Below are 26,186 nucleotides of genomic sequence, written 5' to 3'. Positions count from 1 at the left end.
CCGCACAACAATTTTATTGATTAGCATATATTAGCTTACAATGTAAAATATTTTTTATTTAATAATATAAATATAATCTTAATAAATGAAAGTCTATGAAGCCAAAGACTAAAATATGCAATTAAACAAATTAAGCTACTAAATATTGCTTAAAAAAGGCTCAGTTAATTGGAAGTCAATTGTAAATAAAATTATTACAATAAATAATTTTAATAAAATTATTACAATAAATAATTTTAATAAAATTATTACAATAAATAATTTTATTTACAGTCGACTCCCAATTATATTATTTTTTTTTCAATAAAAATTTCTCTATTTCATCCAGTAATGGAGAAGGGCACAATAACTTTACAAAGATATAATAAAGCACTGCATCTGAGTAAACAAAACAAAAACCACAATGTCTCTTTTACTATACAAATGAGCAAAATCTTACATCATTGTTAACTAATCTGTATGTACAACACATGATTTGAAAACTTGAATCAAAATTCAAGTAACATAAAATAGTCACTAACATAAAGAATAAACCAATATTTTTCAGATCATAATTTAATTTTAATTAATACATATTTTATACCTACATAAGATCCTTAAGCCAGATCACTCTAAAATAGTTCTTTAATGACCTTACATAAGGTCAAATGTATAAGAGCTTCACTGATCCCTATAAAAGCATATTCACAGTGCAAACAAAGAGTTATACAATTTTTTTGCAAAAATTCACTTCTCATTAGAAGAATGGCTTAAAGTGTTTTGGCACATTTTTTAAAAATAAAAACATGCTAGAAAAAAAGATCTTGCAGATGTGCACATGTACCCTTATGAATATATACTGGTGAAAAGTACAATATTAAATGTTTTTGCAATGAACTATAGGCATATTTATGCAGGAATATTAGATCAAATTCATAATGATTTGCTGCTAAAATGTATGTATGTTTTATAAGCCATAAGAACTTCTAAAATGTGTAAATCATTTATTTAAGGAAAATGCTGTGATACATAATACAAATTGAAATACTTTTTGGGGCCTGTAACTGTGAGAAGCCTGATTTTATAACATTAGTTATAAAACAAATTTCAGATGAAGTATGTACAACATGAACTTTAAGAATAAAGTAGAAATAAATCAGCACTGCAAAGTTCTGAATACATTTCATCAGAAAAATTCAGAAGAAATCTACAGTTTCATGAAAGTGCTACATTAGCTGCTTGAAGATATTTGCTAAGGTGAGCTGCAGCTTCTGGTACAAGACTTGCGGCTATCAAAGCTGGAATCTGAAATTAAAAATAATAATTGTGAAGTTTATGTTCTATTAAAATATAGTATCTATGGATCATCAGAGAAACCACAATTATCAACAACAGTAATTTTAATAGCCTCTAATACAGTGATGGTGAACTTTTTGAGCTTGGTCTGTCAAAAATTTGGAAAAACCCTAGCTTGCCTCTGTCATGTCTGATATGCAACAATCAGTCTGCCAAGTATGCACTTGAACACACTCGAAGTAAGTGCAGTACACGTTGACAATGACGAGGCCTTTGCAAGAGAGAAATATATTTGTATTGCAATTTAGTCTCCACCCACGGCTCAGAAAATGCATGATGCATGTCACCCAAAATGGGCTCGGGTATCATAGATTAACCATCACTGCTCTAATATGATTTTTGTACATAAACATATTTTCAACTTGCCATCAAGTGGAAAAGTTACTGTTCTGTTCTTATCAGAAAAAGGAAATTCTAGTATGCACTAAATTTTGTGAGAACCAGCATGAAATAAAACCTAACACTGAATTTACATGAGGTTGTACAGTTAAAATATGACTGAAAAAGGAAAAGTATCCATGACAGAAGCTAATTTAAAGAATCAAAATTTTCTCATTTGAACACAGTATCATGTTTCATTTACTGATTAGAAGAAATAACATCAATTACATGGGATAGGAAATAACTGTCTGTAACAATACAGCTATTGGTCTGAATAATTTTTAAAAGAAATTTTGTTCAAAACATATGGTCACACATTCTAAAGTTTGAACTGGAGCACAATAAAACTTTGAAAAATCTACAACAGTTACTTTTGTTTCTTACCTAAACAGTGATTTTGCAAACAATGTGATTATTGCTGCTTGGGCCATCTAAAATGCTAATATACAAGATAGCAATATGAGAGAAATTTATGTAAATGCATGCACATTTTAGTTGAATTTTAAAGAAACCTTATTCTGAAATCAATTTTGAAATTGTGATAAACCATCTTTCAAAGCTCGTGACTTTAAATGTCTTTACTATCAATACTGTATACCAATTGTATATAAATTTATGGAAAATTTTAATAAGATAATAAATGATTTAAAAATTTTTTTTATTAGATAATACTTTTAAAAAAAATACAGCAATGTTATTTTCTAACATTACTATTGTCAGAAAAAGGCAATACCGACACTGGTATATTAATAAATAATTATTATATCAGTGCAGTACTGGAATAATAATTATTTGTTATAATATTAAGAATTAAATTTATTTTTAATGTATCCTTGAGAAACATAGAAATACAATGCAAGAAATATGGGTTGCTTTAACTTGCAATATTCCAAAGAGGCTTTTAAAGAATGCTAATAATGTTTGCTTTTCCTTGATATCTTAAAAAGTTATTCTGGGGGAAATGTATTAAGCCAGAGTTTCTTAAACCTTTCCGGACGGGTGTCCCATATACGCATTCCCCAAGAACATCTCTTACAGTCGGGCAGCCCATCCACACATCACTACAGATTGAATTCACAGGACAGGCAATGCGTATATACATTTTAAGCTGGAACCTTCCTCTGAAGATCGCCAGCTGGTACTCTTTGTCCATTACTTTTGAAATGAACACAGTTTTATGTTCCTCAACTTGAGTTTGATATATTCTGCCTGACTTTGGTATTTTACTCATCAGTTATTGCAAGGGTGTGGAGGGAAGCATAAACAGAGGTGGGTCTTTATATCGCCACTTGCTAATATAAACATTCGCTTGCCTGATTTATATCCAATTCCCTTTTTTTATTCTATTTTTCTCACTTACTATGTATGGTCTTTTAGGGTTATTATGTGGAGCTCTGTTACGTTTTGCATTGCCTACAGATATATTTCAGATCCTTCCCTTTTTATTTCGGAAAGCTTCTTCTCCAGTCTATTGTAGCGCGAATGTGCTATTTATCAGAGGAAGAATACACTCGAATGATTAATGAACCATTTACTAACACAGATGAGAGTGATAATTCATTTTCTAAAGTGTCAGAAAGTGATGCTACTTCTAAGAGTTAGAAAGTGATACTTCTCTGTGCTTCGAGATTTACCAAACTGAGTCTTCATTTTAAATTTTACTTAAATTACTGCCTACTGTAAATAGTCTTTATTGTGTTGCTTTATTAATTTTAAACTTTATTGATAGATTTTTATCAATTAAAACTTTGTAATAATTTGAATAGTGCTTCTGAAAATTATTTTACAAGGAATTTTTTAAATATATTTTCATGTAAAATAAAGAAAAAAAAAAGTTTATTAAATACTAATTTTAACATATGTAAGAGCTCAAGTAATAATCTAAAATGATACCAAAAATTACAACACTAGAAGTGAAACTTTTTTTTATTATTTCTGTTTATTTATTTATTTATTTTTTAAAATTAGGCTTAGCAATGCAAAATCCCCCTGTCCAGAATGGTGACTACCTTTGATTCTCTTTCGCCCCATATGAGCATCTTAAACAAAGGTGGGGCATTGCGAAAGGGTTAAACTGTGGGTTGTGACTCCCTTGAGGGTCGCCAAAAATTTTAGCAGTTTTGACATTTCTTTAACTCATTACAATGATTTTACAATTACCAAATATTTTTACACAATGTATCTGAAAACAGATAAAGATAAGACAATACAAATAAAGAAAAAAACAAAAAACATTTTGATGCATTCTTTTTATAACATAAACGTTCATTTTACTTGCTTTGCAAGTGATACTGTCATTTTGTCTATAACTTATTTAAAATTTTCACATTGTTCTCTGTCTTAAAATTAGAAATTAAAGTTAACCTAAAACTGCAATAGTACATTACAGTACATCTAATGTGTGGGATATCATATTTTTATATTTTGAAAACTTTCCTGGTATATCTTAATTATCAATTGCATATAGTTTTATAATAAAGTACATAATGTAAATAATGAAATTTTTGAACATTTGTATAAAATGTTACTAAAAATCAAGTCTCAGTTTAATTTCTAACATTTTTTTTTTATTAATAAGTGCTTGATAGCCATTTGCAAAAGATATTTATTTTAAGGTCTGCTATAACTATACTGAGTTGGTTACTCCTTTTACCAGACATTTGATTTAAAAAAAAAAAAAAAAAAAAGTTGAATACAAATGTCTCCAGAATTTTTCCAAGGAAGTCAACAAATTATAATAAGCATTAGTAGCAGATAAATTTAAAAGTATCAAAAATTAATTTTATTGCCTTTCTTTAGTTAGTGCTTCTCGAAAACTTGAAATATATATAATATGGAGGGAGAATAAAAGAATCCTATTCGCATTTCATAAACAAGTGGTGGGGTGCACACAACACACGTCTGCTTATGATAATATGCATGGTCAGAGTGTATGTATACATATTTCATTTAATGAATTGTTTTCATAACATGTATATTAAAATTCCTGGTCGATAAAATTTTTACTAAATTTTAATGCTCAAATTTAAAGGACTTGATTTAAAATAATATATAAATTGGTTGATGAGAAAAATGAATGCAATAATCACAATTTAAGACACTGAAAATATCGTCAGAAAACAAAGCAGCAAAATTATTTTTCAGAATTTACTGACTATTGCATTACATGATTTTACCTAATTTAAACATCTATTATATTTAGGTATAAATGGTTACTTATGGTAATTTTAAATAGCTGCTGTATATTTAAATTACTAACCACTGTAACAATAACAATATATATTTATTTATTTTCCTTACCTTCCCAGGATGGGCAACAGATAACTTTTGAAGACTATAAGCAAGATGTAACCGGACATCATGCACAGCTCCATTAATAGGATCATGCTCAGATTTACCAGCAAAAATTAGCTGGCAGTATGCACTTTGGTAACCAGGCGTCTCATCAACTTCTATAAAATGTTCATCATCTGGTATGCTGTCGTCCTCAGGCAGTTCAAACAATCCAATCAGTGCTTGCAACAATGGAGCCCTATGTCAAAATGAAAATTATTATTTACTTTCTTCAAAGAAAAAAAAAAAAAAGTACTTGTGAATTCTTTGCAGCAACTACGACAAATTGCCTAACAATTGCCTCTAATATGGCAACCATAATTTATTCCACCTTCCCCAAAAGGTTAATCTTTTATGTCTTTTTTATCTATGGTTGAAATGACATTAATCAAGTGATGTGAGAAACAACTAGAATATCTGTAATAATAAAACCAATAACCAGAATAACTTTATCAGGGAGGTTTTATTCAAGATACCTGGCCAAATATGGTAAAGGTTAACCAGGAGGACCCAATAAAATTGCCGAAATCGACAATCTCTTTGTATCAATAGTCTCTTGGTACATTGGAAAACAACCATAGACTGATTTATAGATATGCTAGATGTTAAGAACAATTTGGTACAAAGCAGAAAAGTGTTTTCTGGCTGAAGGTCATAACACGGTGTGAAAACACTTTTGCAAAAAGCTAACGCATACCTCTGTATGCAAGGGTTCAATATCCGCGATTCCCAGTGGAGAGGAAAAGCGCATTGAAGTTTCAGAATAACTTATGAAACACAACAGTGAAACAAATTCAGCATAAATTAATTAATTATTCCCTGAATTATCAGGATTATACACATATGCATGTGATATTTTCCAGCAGTTGTGAGGAAGCTTGGTATCAAAGTTCAGGCATGGCTTTTGCAGAGTGGTAAGGCAAAATTCAAATGACGAGACAAGATGATTTAGCTTTTCATTTAATCCAATTAGCAGACCATTTTCCTTTTAGATGAAACTCTCTAAATTACATATCCACAGTGATTTTAACTAAGTATGACTGAATTTAAACTTTCTGCGTCATCATTATTTCTAACAAAGGAAAGAAAAATGGACAGAGCAGTGCAGTCTTGTAGCAGCAATAGTAGGAAGCAGTCTGACTAAAAAATGGCGCCTACTCAATATTTATAGTAGCAGTTATGTAATAGGCTAGCATATTCTAGAAGGTACTGGTCTAGGGGGAAGATCTTAAATTGCAAAAAATTAATTGGAGGTTGCATGTTCGCGTAGAGCAAAGCCATCGTATTTTTTATATTTTACAAGCATATATTTTCCTAATAGATGGAATTGAAGAAGGGAGAAAAATGATCATCTTTAGATCCTCATGTACATTCTGAAATTTAGGGTTCTCCTCAGAACTGTGTTTTTCAAATTTAACTTTCCGCCATGGAAATCTTAATGTATTTAGCTGCTATAAAAATGTTAGCAGGGGATAACGGCTATCAGTGGTCAAAACATGACTCCCCTCTCCCATTCACCAATGCACATTTTCCCATTAAATTACAATACAGATTTTCCCATTAAAGTTCCATTAGTTCTGCTTTTAACAATCTCCCTGTCTTCATTAGTGACATTCCGCACAGCTCTCATTTTCAGAATTTTTCTATTTACATTACAATGGCTTCCAAGCATAAGAGTAGTGGTGCTCTCAATGCTTCTAAACTTAAATGAAGCTGTGATGTTTTATTCATTAGCGAAAAAGCAAAACTTCTGGAGAGTAAATTCTGCATTATTGTACCCACAACACTTTATAAAGTAATATAATGCATAATTATATTTTTATTTATTAATATTGTTAATGTGTTACTATGCCACATTAATTGAACTCTGCAATTTTATATGCTGCATGGATACCTGTTCTACATGGTGTTCGCTGTTAAGTGCACTTTCATGTATGCACAATGTATCCTGGAAGACGTTACGTGTGGATATGGGGGGTAGTAATGCATGCCATCCGGAGACCTATCTTACTAAATTTATATGGTGAGAGCACAAGGGCTGAAAAAATTGAAGCTATTCTTACAGAATCTGCAGAATTATAACCATCAAACATTGTAAATACAATTTTACCAAAAAATACAAATACAAAGTTGCCAAAAAATACAAATACAAAATACAAATTTACCAAAAAAGTGTCAATCTGAATAGATTGACTTTTCTGGTAAATTTGGTTGCTCTAAAAATCTACAAGTACCAAAATGAGAAAAATTTTGTATAGATAAAACAAAATTATTTGCATATGTATTTTGTTTACCAAAAAATACAAATTTACCAAAAAGTGTTAATCTAAATAGATAGACACTTTTTTTGGTAAATTTGGTTGCTCTAAAAATCTACAAGTACCAAAATGAAATTCCGAAATTTCATTACATATACAACAAGATATAATTAATTCATTAGAACTCAAATTATGGTTACATAAACTTTTACACTGATATTCACAATTTCCTACATAAAACAAATTCTGAGAAATGTTGGGTGAAGTTTTATGCATTCAATATTAAATTTAATATCATAAACATTTGAAAAAAATTTCATTTTAAACTTAAATTACAGGACAAAACTTTCACAGCTCAAAATTTATTTGAAAAGGATTTGAAATGAAATTTTGCCAAAATAAAAGTATTTTGAAGTAAAACAATATACGAAAAATGTACCAGAATTGAGAATAGCAACCATCAACAATCTCAGGGACTTCAGTGAGTAACTTAACCATTCCAACAGAGCAAATTTTTCTTTCAATCTGTCCTGAAACCTTTTGTAAATCAGGAATGATTAAACGCTCAATCACCATGGCAAACATCCTGTAAAAAAAAGTTTAAGAATCATTTCCTTTATAAGAATAAAATGTTTTGAAACTGCTCAAATTAACAAACATAATTAATGGGAAATTTAAATTTTTGTTATAAAATAGTTAAAAAACTTTAGACAATCAAACAATCAAATGGTAGATACAGTGAATATTTTAAACACCTGTTTCTTTTTCTTTTTTTACATTTCTTAGAAGGAGCAATATTTTTCTCAGAATTTCCTGAAGCATTACTTTCACTCTTCTTTCAAATCTTTAAATTATCATAAACAGAAAGAAATCTTACCTTCTCCTTTACCAACTGGAATCTACAGAATGAATCATTAGTGCAGTTTCTTTCTTTTTTCTTTTTGCAATCAACAGCTTATTTATGAATAACAGATAGCTGTAATAGATAGCAGAATTTTTCTTTCCTTCCCCTCTTTTCTCTTTATAAATCTAATGGCTTTATATCTGGCAGTTAGGAATTAGTTAAAAATAGCTGAATCTATTGATCTTATTAAGAACTCTGCCTAAGGTTCACCACATGTGGTAGCAGATTTTGTGATCTATCACACCTTCTCAATGCATACAAGAAAGTGAGACAGATAATTATACACATCCACGCTTTTCCGGATTCAAACTCAGGCCTAGCAAAATGGCAACTAACTTCACTAACCACAATGCTAATTACATTGGATAACAGTAGAATTAAAGGTGAAAATGCCAACATATAAGTTAAAAATAATTTTCAAACACACTTTTCAATTATGCTATTAGTCCAGTTTAAAGTTATGTAATTAAAAAAAATATATCCTTGGCTGGAACAAAGGTTTATTATGTCATAAGCACATGAAGACTATCTGCCTAAAAGAAAGGATGCCTTTGTAGATGTCTTTCTAAGGAAAACTAGCTTGTATCCACCACTATACAAAATCCAAAACCACCAAAACTCACATGCAGCCAGCCTGTTTTCTAGGATTTGAATTTGAAACAAATTTGCAGCGTTTAATGGGTTAACATTTGGTTGCCGGTAGGCAGGCTTATTTCAATAACAGATTTAATTTTAGTAAGATGAACTGTAACAATTTATATTCACATGCTAAAGTGCCTAAGGATCCAGGAGAAAGATGCCCGTTTTAAAAATAGAAACATAAATAGCAGTAGCATCCTATTTCACATTTTATTTTACCATTATAAAGTTTCCCATTTTTTATCACTTTGTTCTGACGATATCATCCTAATGCTTCTCGTTTTGAGAATTTCACTCAAAATTTCAGCAGAGCACATCCAGTCACTGCTTCTGGTATCTCACAATGAATAGTGTCTATTTTAAATTACTTGAGGCCAAAATTAGAAGGATTCACCTTTCAAACGTCCTTCAGAGAAAAGAAAACAGTTTTGATATTGATTGCTGGCTGCACTTCTGATCATTTCCTTTGGGAATTTAAGTCAGAAGTACATAGAAAAAGAAGAGATGACAAAACGGCAAACACTGTTTTATATGATGACAAAATAAAATCTGAAATGGGATATAAGTTGCCCTTTTCCTTTCTATTTTAAACTTGGGTGATCTTTCCTGCCAGATCTAATATATATATTTGCATACAACAGATAGATATACCAATGCATTAAACTATTGATTATCTGAATATCAATTATTTGTTTTGTGGAATCATGCTTTTCTCCTTTAGAAATATGAAAAACTGGGGAATAAAATTTTATTTGCATATTTTAATTCTAAAATATATGCACATTTGAAATATGTAATAAAAATTATGCAATTTTTGAACCTATTTTGATAAAAAAAAATTATGCAGCAAGAGGGTTAAAAGCAACCAGTAGAAGAGCAAAAAGCAAATAAAGGTGGAAGAGCAAAGATAAAGTGAAGCATCAGAATGTGTACAGAAGTTGTCAGACTATTTAACTTGATTTTAGTGTCATCACAAATTTCTGTAATCTTGTCCATTGTCACTACTAGCATAAAAAAAGAAGGGGGATGTGAAGATTTTTCCTAAAAGGAAAACTTAAAATCTATGCAAAATTTTATTATTTTTTATTTACATTTTATTTAAAACACTATATTATACATTATTTCTTTAAAACTTCTCAAGAGTTCATTTTTACTTTATCAGTTTTGGATTATCTATTTTTCTGGCTATATCTGTATATACAAGCACTACTTACTGCACTTAACATGGATAAATTAGGTATTCAGAAAACTGAAACAATAAGAAAATAAACAACACAGGAGATAAATGATAAATTTAAGACTTACTTTGGCTGTATGCCATCAATAAGTGACACCAATGTCTGAGGTCCATACTTGTATGAAAACAGAAAGAAAAACACTAACAAACCTTTAAAAAAAAAATGAAAATATATAAATAAAACTAATAATATTATATAAATTGTTTTCTAATACACTGGACTGGACCTGTGCAAATAGCTTGCATGGAAATATTTTGGTCTCTGCCGTATTATGTTATTATCAGGCTCCTAAAAGTCTTTAATCCGGACTCGTCGGGACTTCGGCGATTCCGAATTAGGGGTTTTCCGGATTATAGATCATCAATTTAAATCTGGTAAGATGGCATGTGGAAATTATACAATTAAAAATATGAAACCATAATTTATGAAATAAGGAGCAATTATGATCTAAAGGGTATCAAAATTTACACACACACACACACAAACAAAAACAAAAAAAAAAAAAAAAAAAAAAAAAAAAAAAAAAAAAAAAAAAGGGCAGCTTAATATTTATTTGTTTACTTTATTAAACATTTCTTTCAAAGTGCGCATGCATGAAGCATACATTACGCATAGTCAAAATTAGAAAATTGCAAACAGAAAACTATTTGATGTGTATTCATGATATTTATAATGATGAGGAAATTGATTTAAATCATATCGGAGTATATCGAGATGAAACACTACATTTAGTACGGAATTATAAGCCGAATAAAATAAAAACATCTGCCCTGAAGATGAGGATAGTGCTGACAGATCAACTTCCAGTTCATTGTGCGCTGCGATGCCACCCCCCACAGAGCAGTGTGAAATTGATAAACAGATTTCGAAATGGTTAGAGAAACAAATCCCCTCTTTGTCACTTTCTTCATTTTTTGCAGCAATTCCACTTTTTGTTTAATGAACATCAAAACATGCTTTCACTTTGTAGATGGCAGCTCCAGAATTGGAAACTCTTTTTGACATAATTGCAAGTTCAAGCTTACTTTTCATAAAATTGTTCTAACAGTCTGCAAAAGATAATAGGCTGGATCCAATTAGAAAATTAAGGAACAACACAATCTGCAACATTAACTGAAATAGATAATTAGATAATTTTAGCCTAGCTTATACCGTCCGTTATACATTCAACGCACATGCGTAAACGTATTATGCGCATGTGTTTACACATGCGCAAAAAGTTTGTAGCTTTGAGGTCCAGATTATAGATCATTCCGGATTAAAGACTTTATACTGTAATATTTTAATGCACAGCAGATACTCCTTGGGATTTTATCATATAAAATGAAAACAAAATTTTTTAAGTGAAAAACTAAATATAATTGCCTGGATAATTTATAATAATTTAGTTTATTTAATTCTTATAAATAGGGTGCTTTTCTCTCTCTCTTTTTTTTTTTTTTAAACTGACACTAAGTTTAATCTATCGGCTAGAATGCCATCAAATTTCATAGGAGGACTAATGATGACATGGGGGAAAAAGACTGTGAAAAACAAAATTAGTTCTGACAATTGCCAACAGGAGAAAATGTGACGCTGTTCTAATCTACACGACTAAAAATTTGCATGAAAAGCAGATAAAATTTGAAAATGTAAATTCTCCATTATGCAAATGACAGCAACGTCAGTAATTCAGTCTATAAAGATAAGGAGAGAAAATCTAAGGACATTCTAGCTGAGTTCAACATATGTCTGATTTTGCTTACCATATGTTACTTGTGGAGTGGTTTTTTACCTTCATCAATCGTATGCAACTACCACATGAGTTCAGAAGTCACAGCAACCTATGTAAAGGCCTCCTGTCAATTAATGTATTGAAAGACATGATTCAAAAATTTGATGACACAGAATATCATATTTAGGGATCTATTCACTTTATGTTATTCCAGAAATTCTGGCTAATTACTGGCTATTCCATTAATTAGAAGAACTCCCCTACACATAAAATAGAACAGCCAATTATAATATGAAGTTGGTCTTCATATAAATCCTCACTTAGTGTTTGCTACAAAATTAACAACAGTAGCTTATTCTAGGGCTCACTTTCACATATTCCAAGAATGCATTTTCAGGTGCTTTTGATCCTTAATTTCCAGGTAGCAAGTTTGAGAACAGTTTGTAACTCGATAATCGGTTGTAACTTAGAAGGTAGTAAATTTGTCTGAAACTGACACCCATCATTCATTCTCACCTTTATGCATTTTTTAATTAATACAATCAAATTTTTATTATTGTTTAAGTCAGTTAGTTTTTATAGTTATTAGTCACTATCAAAAACATATCCATGTAAAAACAATTTCCTTCAAAATGAATATATATGTCATACAGATGTAAATATAAAAATGCTACCATATAGAAATAAAAGTGATAATTCTTATAAAGGCATACATATAATGACCAACTTACTTTTTATATATTTTGTAGTTTTTGAGTTTTGAAGACGATGAAACAAGAGAACAAATATCTGTGTTAAGTACTCGTCCAAAGTATTTCTGCAAGATAAAAATTATTATATATACTGCTGTCATTAAAAAATGTATACATTTACCAGCTTTAAAGTAATGCTCCTAAAATTAAAATTAATACTGAATACATAATTATTTTAGGTTACTTTTATACATACATACACACACCCCAGACACTCACATATATATATATATATATATATCTGATCACATGAACACGCCTATATATACATATATGCAAGAAATTTCAAATGAAAGTACCCCATTTCAGTGCCTTTTCGTTGGAAATTAAAAAGCAACAAAGTTAGTGAATATGCATTGCTCATCAAAATTAAAGGGTACAGTCAAAAATAAAATTTAACTGTTACACACAGAAAAATGATTAAAAAATTTATAAAAAAAGAATTATTTCACATAAGTTATTCTTAAAATATTGAATTTAAAGAAAATTAATGGAAATTTAAAAAATGATCTTCCCTGTTTGGCAACCAGTCTTTCTTCAATATTGTACATAGGTAACCTTTAATAGAAATGCAAATATTATACTTTGATTTCTGAGAATTTATGAAATTGTGGAACAAGTCTTATTAAACTGCACACTATATACTTGCAATAGATGAAAATAGAAGAAATTATTAATACATCACAGACGAAATCAGGATTGCAGAACAGGGTCCACATGTGTTTAGCTTACTTTAGCTAGTCAAAGGAAGAATATCTAGCTTGAAAACTGCTGCAAATCCCTTAGCATCACTATGAAAAGTTAAATACAAACTGTTTCAAAGTGATGTCAAAAACTTACCAAGGAATTCATATTTCGTTATTGGCCTTAAAATACAAGAAAAAGCAACTAAAATGAATAACAAGAGTATGAAACTGGACTGAAGGCATGTGAGAAAAGTCATGCAATAAGGAATCATGCTATATACAAGTTCATTACAATAAATAGCAGCAAATTTGAAAAAACAGACAGGCCAAACATTATGTGGGTCAATGCACATGAATGGATAGGTTAGTAAACTCGTATTAACAGATGTTCATATGAACTCCATGAAGCACAAGAACTGTCTTTACAGCAGTAATTAATTCTTTGAATTAATAAACAGGTACACTGCTAAAAAAAGAATGGGACAGTGCTATATCTCCCGTTCTACTGGGGCGATTCACGAAATTCAAATTGCGTTCTTCATGTCTCGAAAGCGCGACTTAGGATATATATTAGATTTATATATAGCACTATTCTAACATAGGTATTTTGACACAAAATCGGACTTTTTCTGAAATAACATACCGATTTTTTTACATATTTCGATTCTACAACTCAAATTATGCCAGAATACCAAGTTTTGTAAAAATCGTACAAGTAGTTTTTGAAATATTAGCTCTCAAAATTTTAGCTCCTCAATGTTAATTGAATTTGGCAAATATTTATTTATATATCTTTTTTTATTAAACTTTTTTGATTTTTTCTCTCACATTTCGAAATTTAGGTTCATTCCAAATAAAATTTACCCATTTTTTGTGTTTTATTTTTTAAATTTCTATTTTTAAATAATTTTTATAAATTTTTTGAAAGAAATTTTGAATTATAACCTATAAAATTTTTACAATCATCTTAAAGTAGGTATATTTTTAAGCATATCTGCAAAAAATTAGACTTTTTTATTCAAAATTTTCTAAGATATACACAAATTTACATATTTTCACGTTTTGAAATTTGGCATCTTTTTTTTGAGCGATAATAACGCCAAATGTGGTCTATGGATTTTTGTACACTGTATTGCCACAGCTATTTTTAACCTTAAATTTCAAGTAAAATTTTACGGAGAATTAATTATATGACATTTTTTCCCTCAATGATGCGTAATAAATATTTATTAATACTATATGAAAAGCTATTTTTATAAATAAATTTTTTAATATTTTTTTAAATTTCTCTATCTTTTTTTTTTTTTTTTTTTTTTTTTTTTAAATAAGAGTAAATTTTTGTATGAGTAAATTTTTACCTTCGGCGTTTTATCATCTGCTACTTTACTTCGATTAAATCGAATTGTCTAAAACTGAGAATTTTCGTCTGATGTTTATTTGAATTTTATGACATTAACTGCACAATTTATTTCTAAACAAACTGATGCTTTTCAAGTGGCTGAAAGAGCGACTGGTACTATCATCCCTATTTTTAAAGCACAGTATATTTTTATAGAAACATAAGATTCAGAATAATCATTTTTATAAAAGTCAAATTATGATATAAATATACAACCCTCTAGAAACTGAATTAATGGAAGTTCAATGGTTATGTAGAAATGATCTGCAGCTACTTAATCGCTGGATAAGTCAGCAGATTCCGTGGACAAGTAAGAATAATTATATAAACGACACCCAACATTCTGAATTAAATTAACAACGAGGATACGATGTTTATTAAATGAATTCAAGAAGTTTTAAAACATAAAAAATCAACTCATTTTTTTATCCTAAAATGTATTTTTGTGAGTAGCGTATTTTCATTATTCTAATTTAAAATTCTAATAATTCTTAAAATTCTAATTTAGAATGTAATTGTCAAGAACTGATTCCTAATCATCAGTAATATAATAAGTAATTATTACGGTTATTAATAAATCCTTCTTATAAAGTAATTGCAAATATTTCAAAAAACTTTCTGTCTGAATGCAAATATTTTTCTGTGCAAATATTTTTAATTTTATATTAATCAAGATTGCACACGATATTATTTATTTGCGTTTCAATTCTTAACATCAGTTCTAGTAGAAGTTACAAATCAATTATATTTAATTAAGGATTGGATTATTTAATTATGGCAAAGCACACGAGGGCTATCTGCCTAAAGGGAGGGATGCCTTCGTGGACGACTTTCTAACGTTACACATAGGGAAAACCACGAAAACACCCATGCAACCAGCCTGTTCGCGGGATTCGAACCTCGGACCGAACTACCAGTGATCAGCGTCTTTACCGCTCGGCCGTTTGTGGGCCTTTATGAAATGGAAGGCGATAACTTTATTTAAAATGATTGTCAGAAATACCAAAATGTTTTGAAAAGTTGGATACTTTTTAATATACTTTCAGAATGCTTAAAGAAAAAGAGAAGAAAAATAAATTTTTTCGTAAAATTTAGTATTTGTTTTTTTTTTTTTTAATTTAAAACTTTTCAATGTTATGATATTTGATTCTTGCGATTTCAAAAATAAAATATTTTACTAAAATATGAATAACATTTTAAGAAACCAAGTGTAGGATAAAATTGTGTAAAGCAATGGGCACAATGATAAAACTGTTTAATGCAGTGTATGCAAGTTATCCTAAGTTAAAATGTCGGTTATACATCTCTCTTATTTATATATATCTTTTCTGAACGGAACATTGAAAGGCGTGTAAAACTGTGCTTTACTGTATTTTCTCTTTTAATATAGTATGCAGTTTTCAAACTCATCGTAGTCTGGGTTACAAAGTATTCTTCCGAAAGAAACGCAGTTCAAATAAATAAAATCAAATTCTGGAAAATTGATATTAATAAATATATTTAATATGCTCAGTTTGAAGAAATAAATAGAAAATTTTAAAACAATTATCTGAAGAGACAATGCAACACAAACAATTAAAATAAAAGTATAAAAATTACCTAAAATAATAACTATGACGAAAAATATATATAAAGAAAACTATTTAAAAAAAAAATAAATGCTGCACCTTTATTTACGCAGTTCGAATAGGTAAATAGAAATTTTTAAAACAGTTATTCGAAAAAAAAAAAAAAAAAAAAAAAAAAAAAAGAGAACGTGCAACTTAAACAATTAAAATGAAATTCGAAAAAGAAAAAATTACTTAAAATAATAAGTTATAATTAAAAATATAATATAAAGAATATTATTTGGAAAAAAGGAACGATGGTGACTTTTTTTTCTCTCATGGGAAAGGAAACTAGGTTGCCATATATTAAGAAGTTCGCCAAGTGAAGTATTCTTGGCGCAAACTGACAAAAAAGTGCCAACATAAATTTGTGAATTTCTCCGTAAATTTCGCTCCAAATTTTACAAAATTTCATATTTAGGCATAATTTGAGTCGTAGAATCGAAATATGTAAAAAAATTGGTATGTTATTTCAGAAAAAGTCCGATTTTGTGTCAAAATACCTATGTTAGAATAGTGCTATATATAAATCTAATATATATCCTAAGTCGCGCTTTCGAGACATGAAGAACGCAATTTGAATTTTGTCAATCGGCCCAGTAGATCGGGAGATATAGGACTGTCCCATTTTTTTTTTTTGAGCAGTGTACCTGTTAAAAGCATACAATCACAGACACATACATTGAGAAACACGATCCTCAACATAAATGTCTACTGTAGATCCTAAATTTCTTCAGTATCTATCTTACCGAACAAGCAGAGAATAAAAGGGATTTGGATGTTATCATCAAAAGTTGCTTAAATGAAGATATAGTGAAAATCATTACAGCAAGAACGGATAATTATGTCCACCTTACGCCCTCTGTGTTACACTGCATATGATCAGTTATCTGTCTAGGTTGTTCCACAAGGTATGAGATATATACAGAAATTTTTGGATGATCTGATTAAGAGCAAATGCATGCTATATGTTACTTTTGTAACAAAATGAAGTAGACATTAACAAAGTCAACACTTACTGAGGGACATTTTCAATTAGCCTCTGTAAGATATAGAAGCCTTCATGGTCATTTGCTTTTGAAGCAATAAGTTTTTGAAATACTCCTAAAACACCACTCTGTAATTAAAACAAATAATTACATTTTACTTTAATAATTAAAATTTTATGATGCATATAAATCTTGCACTTCAACAAATGGAATTTTAAATTAAAAATATAAATGTCTTTAATTATGAAATAAAAAGAAACATTTATGCATAGCTTTCTTTTTTCTTCTTGTGAACTAAAACTGAGATCAGAATCTTCTCTATTATAGAACATCTTGGTAAAATTTTTCTGAACATAAAAATATTCATTTTTTTTTCAATAAACAGAGTTAAAATAGAATAGCACATTTTTAAAAACCTTTTACTAGCACTATATTAGCACACACATATATGTATAAAGTATTAAAAGGAATACAGCAATACATTTTATTTAAGGATGATCACCACAAAAGAATGTCAACTACGATCTGTTGAAATACGTTTTTCCTTTGTATTCAGGTACCTCCATATGAATTTAGATAAAAAAAAGAATGAAATAAAGTAAAACTAATCAGAAGCATCAAATTTTCACTATCTGCATTAATAAGAAAGAGCTGGAGAATGAAACACATGAACTTAAAAAATATATGGTATTGAAGAATTGGGAAGCTTCACACAGAATGCACTTAAAAATAAAATAACTATACAGTTTTATTATGTCAACCTAAAAATAAAGGAACTAGAAATAAGGATGATTAATCCCAGTTATATATATATATATATATATAGTATTTAAAATGTGTATATATATATATGTAAGAAAAACAAAGAATACATAAAAGATTAAATTAGCAGCATAAATTTATTTCTCTTCTTTATTCTAAAAAAAGCAACATCTATTTGCATTGCGTCATTTCGAGAAAAATCTATGTCATATGACTCTTACATAATTCTGGTGATGTAAAATGAACTCAAGCAGCCAATAATAATTTTACAGCAATATTAACTATTCAATCAAAATGCTTTGAGAAACAAAACTAACTCAGTTTGACTTAAGATTTTATTTTGAACATTACGCACTTGCTTTCCACACTTTGGCCTAGCTACACTGCTGTCTGTCTGCTTCTTCTTTTTTGCAACAAATATATAAAAATGTAAGCCTTTTGGAACAGGCACATTTAATGCATCGACTTGTGTGTAGCCGCTACATGTTGCTGAAAATAAAACTGAAGATTTAATCTGTCTTTGCCTTCCATTTCCTAATCATTATGGGTCATCTAGGCATTCAAAATTCCAATTTCCTGGTCATTGCTTCCGAGTTTGAATTTATTACAACTTGGTTGTAATAAATGAAGAAAGAAATGTTTTTATATCAAACCATGCCATTTTTTCTTCACACTATTACACAAATGTTTGAAATTCTGAAAGCAGTTATCAGTTTCAGCACTTTCTTTTCTCCGCCAACAAGACAGCTGGTCCGCTTACGACAGGTGCTTGTCAGCCTGTTAAAGACCCATCAACAACTAAAATTATTTCTTAGTGTCTGGGATCCAGTTCCACAAACTCTATCTCAGAAGATATAGGAAAACATGTAGTAGACGAGAAGACATGTGAATATTGTTCTGTGTAAGTACCGAAAATATGGAAGGCAGATTGACATGCAACCATGGCACTACAGCAGGCATTATAGCATAGCTCCAAATTGTTAGAAATGAGAGGTGAAATGGTGAATGAATTTGATAATTCCTTAATACGATCAATAGCATATAGATTACTAAATGTGCCCAAGCGTAGCAGCGTTCATTAGCTGGTTTCCAAAGGTGAAATCTGGCTGGTTCCATGCAACTGATCTCAGTCCACAACAGTACTGCAAATGCATTGATCACTGTCACAAAGTTTGAAGCAGTTTAATAATTCAAATAAGGGCCATGACCAGTGAGGAACTGAATTAACTCTACTGTTCTGCTCTGAGTTTCTTGCTGACTCTAGAGATGTATTTGAACACTCTTCTTCCTGTATAGTCTTCATTCCATCTATTCTACCATTGTTCCATGGAGTTGGCAATTTGTTACAGTCTTCATATCCAAGCTACGGGCTTGCATGAAAAAGGTTCTAGTGTTTGGGTTTATGGCTGCTTGCTTTGTTATTTTATCGAATCTTTCATTACTGAAAACCCCAGTAATAGCATGAACCCATTCAACTTTTGGTCTCATGTTCTCTGGTAAGAAGGGCAAAGAAGTCTCTGAATCTCTTTCACTATTTGGATTTTGCATTGTCGACCCTTGATGGCCTGGAGACTGAGTCGCTATATATTGTTAAGGGCTGTTTTGTCTGGATGGAGAATGGTATGGCTGCTCTAACAGCAATTAGCTCGGCTTTAAAGAATGAATTGTCAGGACTTAGCCTTTGTGACCAAGTCTGGATTGCATTGTACCCTAGTATTTCACAAAAACTTCTGCCTATACCTTGCTCTCCTTTGAAGCCATACAAAGCCCGATTTTCCAGTGCTGCAAAAGGTTTCAGTTCAACTTGAATGTTAAGTTCTGCTGGGTGCCAGGGTGTTGATGTGATATTTGAATCATTCTCTCCGTGAAAGTAATCACAGTTCTATAGTGTTGTGTTACATTTAAATCTCTGTGTTCGAACCACTGCACATTCACTTTGTATCATGAGATGAAGTGGGGGTATCCCGCGAACACATTCAAGACATTAGTGGAGGATGTGCCGAATCCGCGACTGATGCTTAGTAAAAAATGGTCGGTGCGTCAATCTAAGTTGATTTATCATATGCATGTTCATATGCGAGCCGCACACGGAGGCCCCGTGCAATGCTACTCTTTCTGCTACTAAGGAATACGAATCTTAAGTATTTGCGAGGATACCCCCATTGGGATACTCTTGTTTTGAACACTGAATTTGATAATTTAGGCAGACTTTGTTTAATGTAGGAAATGTGCCAGGTGAGCCTGTCACCTCAGCTTATTTTAATTCCTAGGATATGACTATATCTACCTTCAGTAGTTTATCACGACCCTGCATTTTAGCTGGTGAAATTATGAGCTTGTGATCTATTGCCCAGTTGAGAAATTTATCCACCACACATTTCATATTCTCGTCTGCTGCGAGCTCTGGCTGGCAAGCAATCATCCGCATATGCAAGTATTTCGAAGTTGTTGTCATTGAAGAGCCCAAGAGCAGACGCAACTATGAAGTTCCAAAGAAATGCCTTTATCTGTTGTGGCATTTCTTTCTGTGTAAAGAGAGTTAAGATTTAGTTTACAGCTACCTAAGTGTTGGGTCTGAACATACCCGACACTGAATCTTAACGTGCTTTAGGGCATTACATGTCATTCAATCTGTTTAGAACATCATGCCACCACAACGAGTCGAAGGCGCTCTGAATATCAATTGAAATAATTAGTGAGTGCATTTTTTCTCTTATAATGAGCATGACTGTGTTAAGAAAGTGATTTAAAAGCATGGTCCACAGACTTTCCTGCAATGAAACCATATTGGCAGCTGTTCAGTGGTCTCTAGCTTGTTATACAATGCTGTAGTGTCAGAAGTATAATTCTTTCCAGCACTTTAGTATGCGCAGGTAATAAACAGATCGGCCTGTATGATGATGCTGCATTAGGGTTCTTCTGCCTTTTTAAAAGTAGGATTACTTCTGCAATCTTTGCGCTGGCAGGAAAATGTCTCACCATCCAGCATGCCATAATGTAGGCGAACAAAAGTGCAGAATGAGTGTTAAATGTTGCCTGAATGATACTATTATCCATAGCATCTGGACCTGCGGCCTTGTTAGATTCAGAGCTCTGATAACACTGTTGAGCTTTTTATTTGTCAAAAATGGCTGTAAATCTGGTAAACTGGACTGAAATTATTGGAAGACTTCTCTCTGTGTCAGGGTGTCGTCCACTGCAGTGTCTCGTTTGAAAATGCTATTATGGATATGGGCAGTGACTTGTACGGTGGAGTTTACTGAATTGTAGCAGCGAGGCTGGTTGACTTGAACACTTTGTCATACGTGATTTTAAAGGCCACACCATATTTTTTAAGCATTGTGATACAGAAGTTTTGCTATGAGGCAAGTTTAGCTTTGATAATGTGACACTTATAGGCAGCCCTGTACCTTTTAAAAGTCATGGCTGAACAGCTCTTTTCTCAGAAATGTAGCATTTTTGCATTCAGCCTTAGGGCATGTACTTTGCTCGTTCGGCTGTCGGCTGATTATTACAACAAGGTGTTTTATTGCCGATAACAATTTTGTGGTGTTTTTAGACTTGATTGCATGTAGTGAATGATATTTATAAGGCTATCATGGAGCTTGTCTAACTCTAATCTATTATTGCAGCTGCACTGTGCTACCAGGCTTTGCACATGTGGAGCTAGAGCATTGCCAAAGCAATGGAGAGTAATGAATTTCACCTTCCATCTAGTATTAGTGACCTGCTGTGAGTCTCTATATACTTTCAACTCGATGAAATGATGATCACTGAGCGAGGGATGTTGACTAATTGCCCAGTCATGAACTGAAGAATAAATGCTAGTTGTAGCTGAAGTTATGTCTGGCCACCCTTGGGTCCCGATAGTTAAGCAGGTTGGGGTACTATTGCTTGAATTAATTACAGCTAAGTTATTTGATGCAATGGTATTGTTCGTTGATTTTCTGCTGGGGCTTCCCAAAGCAGGCTGGCAGCATTGAAGTTGCCAGCAATTATTTTGTCTTTCACAGTGAAAGTCAATATTTGAAATATTTCATGATAATAGTCAATCTGTGAGTGCTGACATGATCTCATGACAGGAGGAAATATACACACTTGCTACTAATAGACAAAAATTGGGACCCTTCAAACTGCACAGTCACCCTCTCATAATAACAGAGGAGTGATTGAGCCATTATACATGATAGCTGCTAAATTGCTAGTTACTTGGAAGGTCTTAAGCACATTCAGACTGGAATTTTTTTCATTTATAGCATTCTTGCTATATCAGACTGTTGTTGCAGAATAATTTGGGCAGCATTGTCATCTTCGCAGATTACACTACAGTATTTTAAGGCTAGAGGATGAGCTACTGTTTTCTGCACTACATGTTGCGATCTTCAGCCAGTGAAGTTCGGCTTTGTACGATGGACACATTCTGGTGCTTGCGGTGAGAATCAGTTCAACTGCTGTGCCTTTTTTCTTGTTGCTCTCCTTAATGTTTATGTAGTGGGGTATTTGCACTGTACACTTGTCAGCGGTATTAGCTTGCCCACAAGTGACACATGCTGGTGTTGATTTGCAAAAGTGGCTCAATTGTCCTACTCTTTGGCAGCTGAAGCACCTGAGGATTCTAAAAAAAGGACAGAAGGCACAGGAGGTGAATCCAACAAATACTCTATGATGGTCGGTGTTGACACTGACATACAAGTTAGAAAATTCACCTTAATGACCGAATTTTTGACCTCAAAAGTATTGGTTATGACCTTAAAAGCAGATGCACTTGCTGGATATTTTATGCAAAATGGATGGGATATATACAGGGGTTGGACAAAAATATGGAAACATCTTTAGAAAAACATGTTTCTTTGCTTAATATGGTGTAGGAAACCCGTTGGCATCCAAAACAGCTTGCAGTCTTCTCGGAATGGATAAGTACAGTTCCTGTATGTTTGCCAAGGGAATATTATACCATTCTTCCTGCAAAACGGTGGCAAGTTCAGATAACGATGTTGGCGGTGGATAACGAGAACGCACTTTCCGTTCCAATGTAGACCACAAAGGTTCGATAATATTCAGGTCTGGTGACTGTGGTGGCCAGGGGAGATGGGACAACTCATCCTCGTGCTCAGAAAACCAGTCCTGGACAACATGAGCTGTGTGAACAGGGGCTTTGTTGTCTTGGAAGACACCATCACCATCGGGGAACAAAGTTTGTACCATGGGATGAACTTAATCGGCCTAAATGTTCACATAAGTCTTGGCAGTCATGTGCCCTGACACAGTTATCATGGGGCTAGCAGAGAACCACGATATGGCTGCCCAAACCATAACAGAACCCCCGCCATGTTTCACTCTTGGCAACAAGCAGTCTGTATTATAGGCTTGAGATGGTGTTCTCCAGACGTAAACTCGGCCAGAAGTGGGAAACAATGTGAAAGAAGACTCGTCAGACCATATTACTCGCTTCCACTGCTCTATAGTCCAGGCTTTATGACTTAAACACCACCTTTTCCTGTTACGGGCATTAGCATCACTGATGAGTGGCTTCTCAATTGCAGCACGGCCAGCAATTCCCTGTTTATGAAGTTCCCTTCTAATTGTTTTGGTACTCACAGGGTTCGGTAACACATTCATTTCAGCAGCAACTTTTGCAGCTGTGGTCTTCTTATTTTTCGTCACAATCGCCCTTAATGATCGTCTGTCACGATCACTCAGGACACACTTTCGTCCGGGCTGTGATTTAGCAGATGATGTTTTTCCGCTTTTCAAATATGCGGAATAAATCTTCGATACAGTACCTCTTGAAACACTAAACACCTCGGCTACCTTGCTTACGGAAGCACCTACCATACGTGCTCCAACAATTTGCCCACGTTCAAAGTCTGTTAACTCTGACATAATGCAATCTCACATAACAGTACTCCGACAACAACTGAACTGTTTAGCACATTTACGAAGTTGTATAGGTGGCGTCAGTAGTCAAAAACACCAGCGCCACCTACATATTTCATTAAAATCAATCTTTCTTTTCAAACATGCATTTTACAAGGTGTTTCCATATTTTTGTCCATCCACTGTATTTTGATAGCTCTAACCAAAATTTCAGTTCTAGAAGAAATTATCCAACATAATTTATCACAACTGACAATCTGCATTAAAGAAAAAAACTGGCCTTCTGGGTCAAAATGTTCCCTTACCACACTGGAAATCTGAAACTGTATTTTCACCTCTTACAAAAGAAGCAGTGCCTAGGCACCCAGTATACTTTTAACAGCTCAAGCTATAGAAGCTCATGAATGATTATTCAGATTTTCACTGAAAGATGAATCTGTTTTACATGTTGGCAATACATCATTATCTATTTTAAAAAATCGGACATTCTACAGATAAAATAATGACCATTCAAATGTTTTACTGAGGCAAAAATTCTCACCATTACATTTTGACAGAAGTCTTCAATAAGTTTCACTATTTTTAATGCTTTTAATTTACAAGATATATCATTAAAACACACCAATCCATGTTAACACTCACAGTAAATGAGTTTTTTTTAAATTTTGAATTCTACATACTCTCTCTCTCTCATTTGCATGGAAGTAAAAGAATTTGTTATTTTAGTCTAATGCTTAAGAGATGATGCAGAAATAAATAATTAAAGTATCTGTTCTAGATTGTACTGAATGCAGTTTCAAGAAATGACAAATTAAGTAAATTTTACTTTCATCAAAGTGGCTTAAAAGCTCCCCCCCCCTGGAAAAAAAAAAAACCCACCCAGTTGCATCTTTCCGTTTTTGAGCCATCAAAGTGTCATGGGAAAATAGTTCTCAGCGAGCTTGGGCTGGCAGACTTCATTATGTTATAGCACATTACTGCCTGATGCACAAATAATATATTGCATTTGTCTTGAAAATTCTTTTTGGAGAGTTCTGTAAATCAAAAACTGTGGGATGCTGAATCAGTCAATGAGGAAATTGCACATTTTGAGTATAAAAAGTATGTTTTCCCATCAAACTGTTTGCCCAAACTGTATGTTTTGTAAATCAAAAACTGTGGGATGCTGAATCAATCAATGAGGAAATTGCACATTTTGAGTATAAAAAGTATGTTTTCCCATCAAACTGTTTGTCCAAACTGTATGACAGTATTTGTTTTTATATATTTTATCACAATTACATTTTTAAAAATTTTTTTATTTTTGCTAGAAGTGTATTTTGAAAATTTTAAACACCTTATTTCTTAAATTTTCAAATATTTTGGGGAAATAGCAAACCACTGAATATGGACGAATGAGTGAATTCCACTTACTAGACCAAAAGGGGGAGAAACAACTTCTTTTGCTACCCCCCCACAAATAACAACGAAAATTTGCCATAAGCTTAATACAAATGAAAAACATTACTTGCGAGGAATTAAAATCAAATTAAAATATTATTCTGACACATTTCTTTTTTCACTACTATTCTATCTACTGAAATCAATATAATTTTTTACACTATTCGACAGTCTGAGTTTCAAAATACAAATGCATCACAAGTTTTCCCCAACTAATAACTTTATATAAAAAGATTAAATTTATTTAAATTATCTATTTGCATATCTTTGGCTTATATAATATAGCATAACCACAACTATTAGCTGAAGCTTACGTACATTAATAATAAAAATACAAAAAATAAATAAATGGAAATTACCAGTTTTTGAGTAGCAAGAATTTGTTGCATTCCTTTATCAATGTATGCTTGTAAAAGCCTACTAAGGGCAGGAATATTCCCTATTCTTTCCCATAGAACAGGAGACAAAAGGCAAGGGAAAAGTGCCATGTAATGATTAGGCACAGGAGATTCTTGGAACTCGAGGAATAATGACAGAAGTTGAAAAACGTATGGTACAAATTCTAAAATAAAAAGTTCATATTATAAAACTATTTATTCATTATCTAAGTGACTACAGTACAAAGTCCAGAATTTGGATGTTCAATATACAGGCCTCTAGAGCAGGGCTTCTTAAACATTTTTCAGTCGTGAACCCAGGACCCCATAAGCATTGTGAAATCTGACACACAAGTGAGTGAAGCTGTCAATTTTTTCGCTTCACCGTACTATTGCAGTTTTAGATCACTAACTTTAATTTCTAATTTTAAGGCATAGAACAATGTGAAAATTTTAAATAAGTAACAAATGATAAAATGACAGCGTCACGTGCAA

The 26,186-nt window shown here is 31.9% G+C and overlaps 1 protein-coding gene across 1 annotated transcript in view; it reads right to left on the bottom strand.

Annotated features, from left to right (window-relative positions):
- Nucleotides 1–398: 398 nt before the first annotated feature.
- Cse1 (chromosome segregation 1) overlaps nt 399–26,186 on the bottom strand; it is a 133,905-nt gene continuing 108,117 nt past the window's right edge. The window contains exons 20-26 of the mRNA XM_085808301.1: nt 25,674–25,876; nt 17,266–17,363; nt 12,534–12,619; nt 10,156–10,237; nt 7,747–7,893; nt 5,017–5,248; nt 399–1,284 (exon numbers count right to left, since the gene is read on the bottom strand). Coding sequence (XP_085664427.1) covers nt 1,195–1,284; nt 5,017–5,248; nt 7,747–7,893; nt 10,156–10,237; nt 12,534–12,619; nt 17,266–17,363; nt 25,674–25,876 — 938 coding nt within the window. The 3' untranslated portion in view covers nt 399–1,194. The remainder of the gene's footprint in view (nt 1,285–5,016; nt 5,249–7,746; nt 7,894–10,155; nt 10,238–12,533; nt 12,620–17,265; nt 17,364–25,673; nt 25,877–26,186) is intronic.

The sequence above is a fragment of the Stegodyphus dumicola genome, chromosome 1 (genome assembly GCF_044657685.1).
Source record: "Stegodyphus dumicola isolate Sdum_Otavi_A_Nest chromosome 1, ASM4465768v1".
Lineage (NCBI taxonomy): Eukaryota > Metazoa > Arthropoda > Arachnida > Araneae > Eresidae > Stegodyphus > Stegodyphus dumicola.
This window is presented reverse-complemented; position numbering and strand designations above follow the sequence as displayed.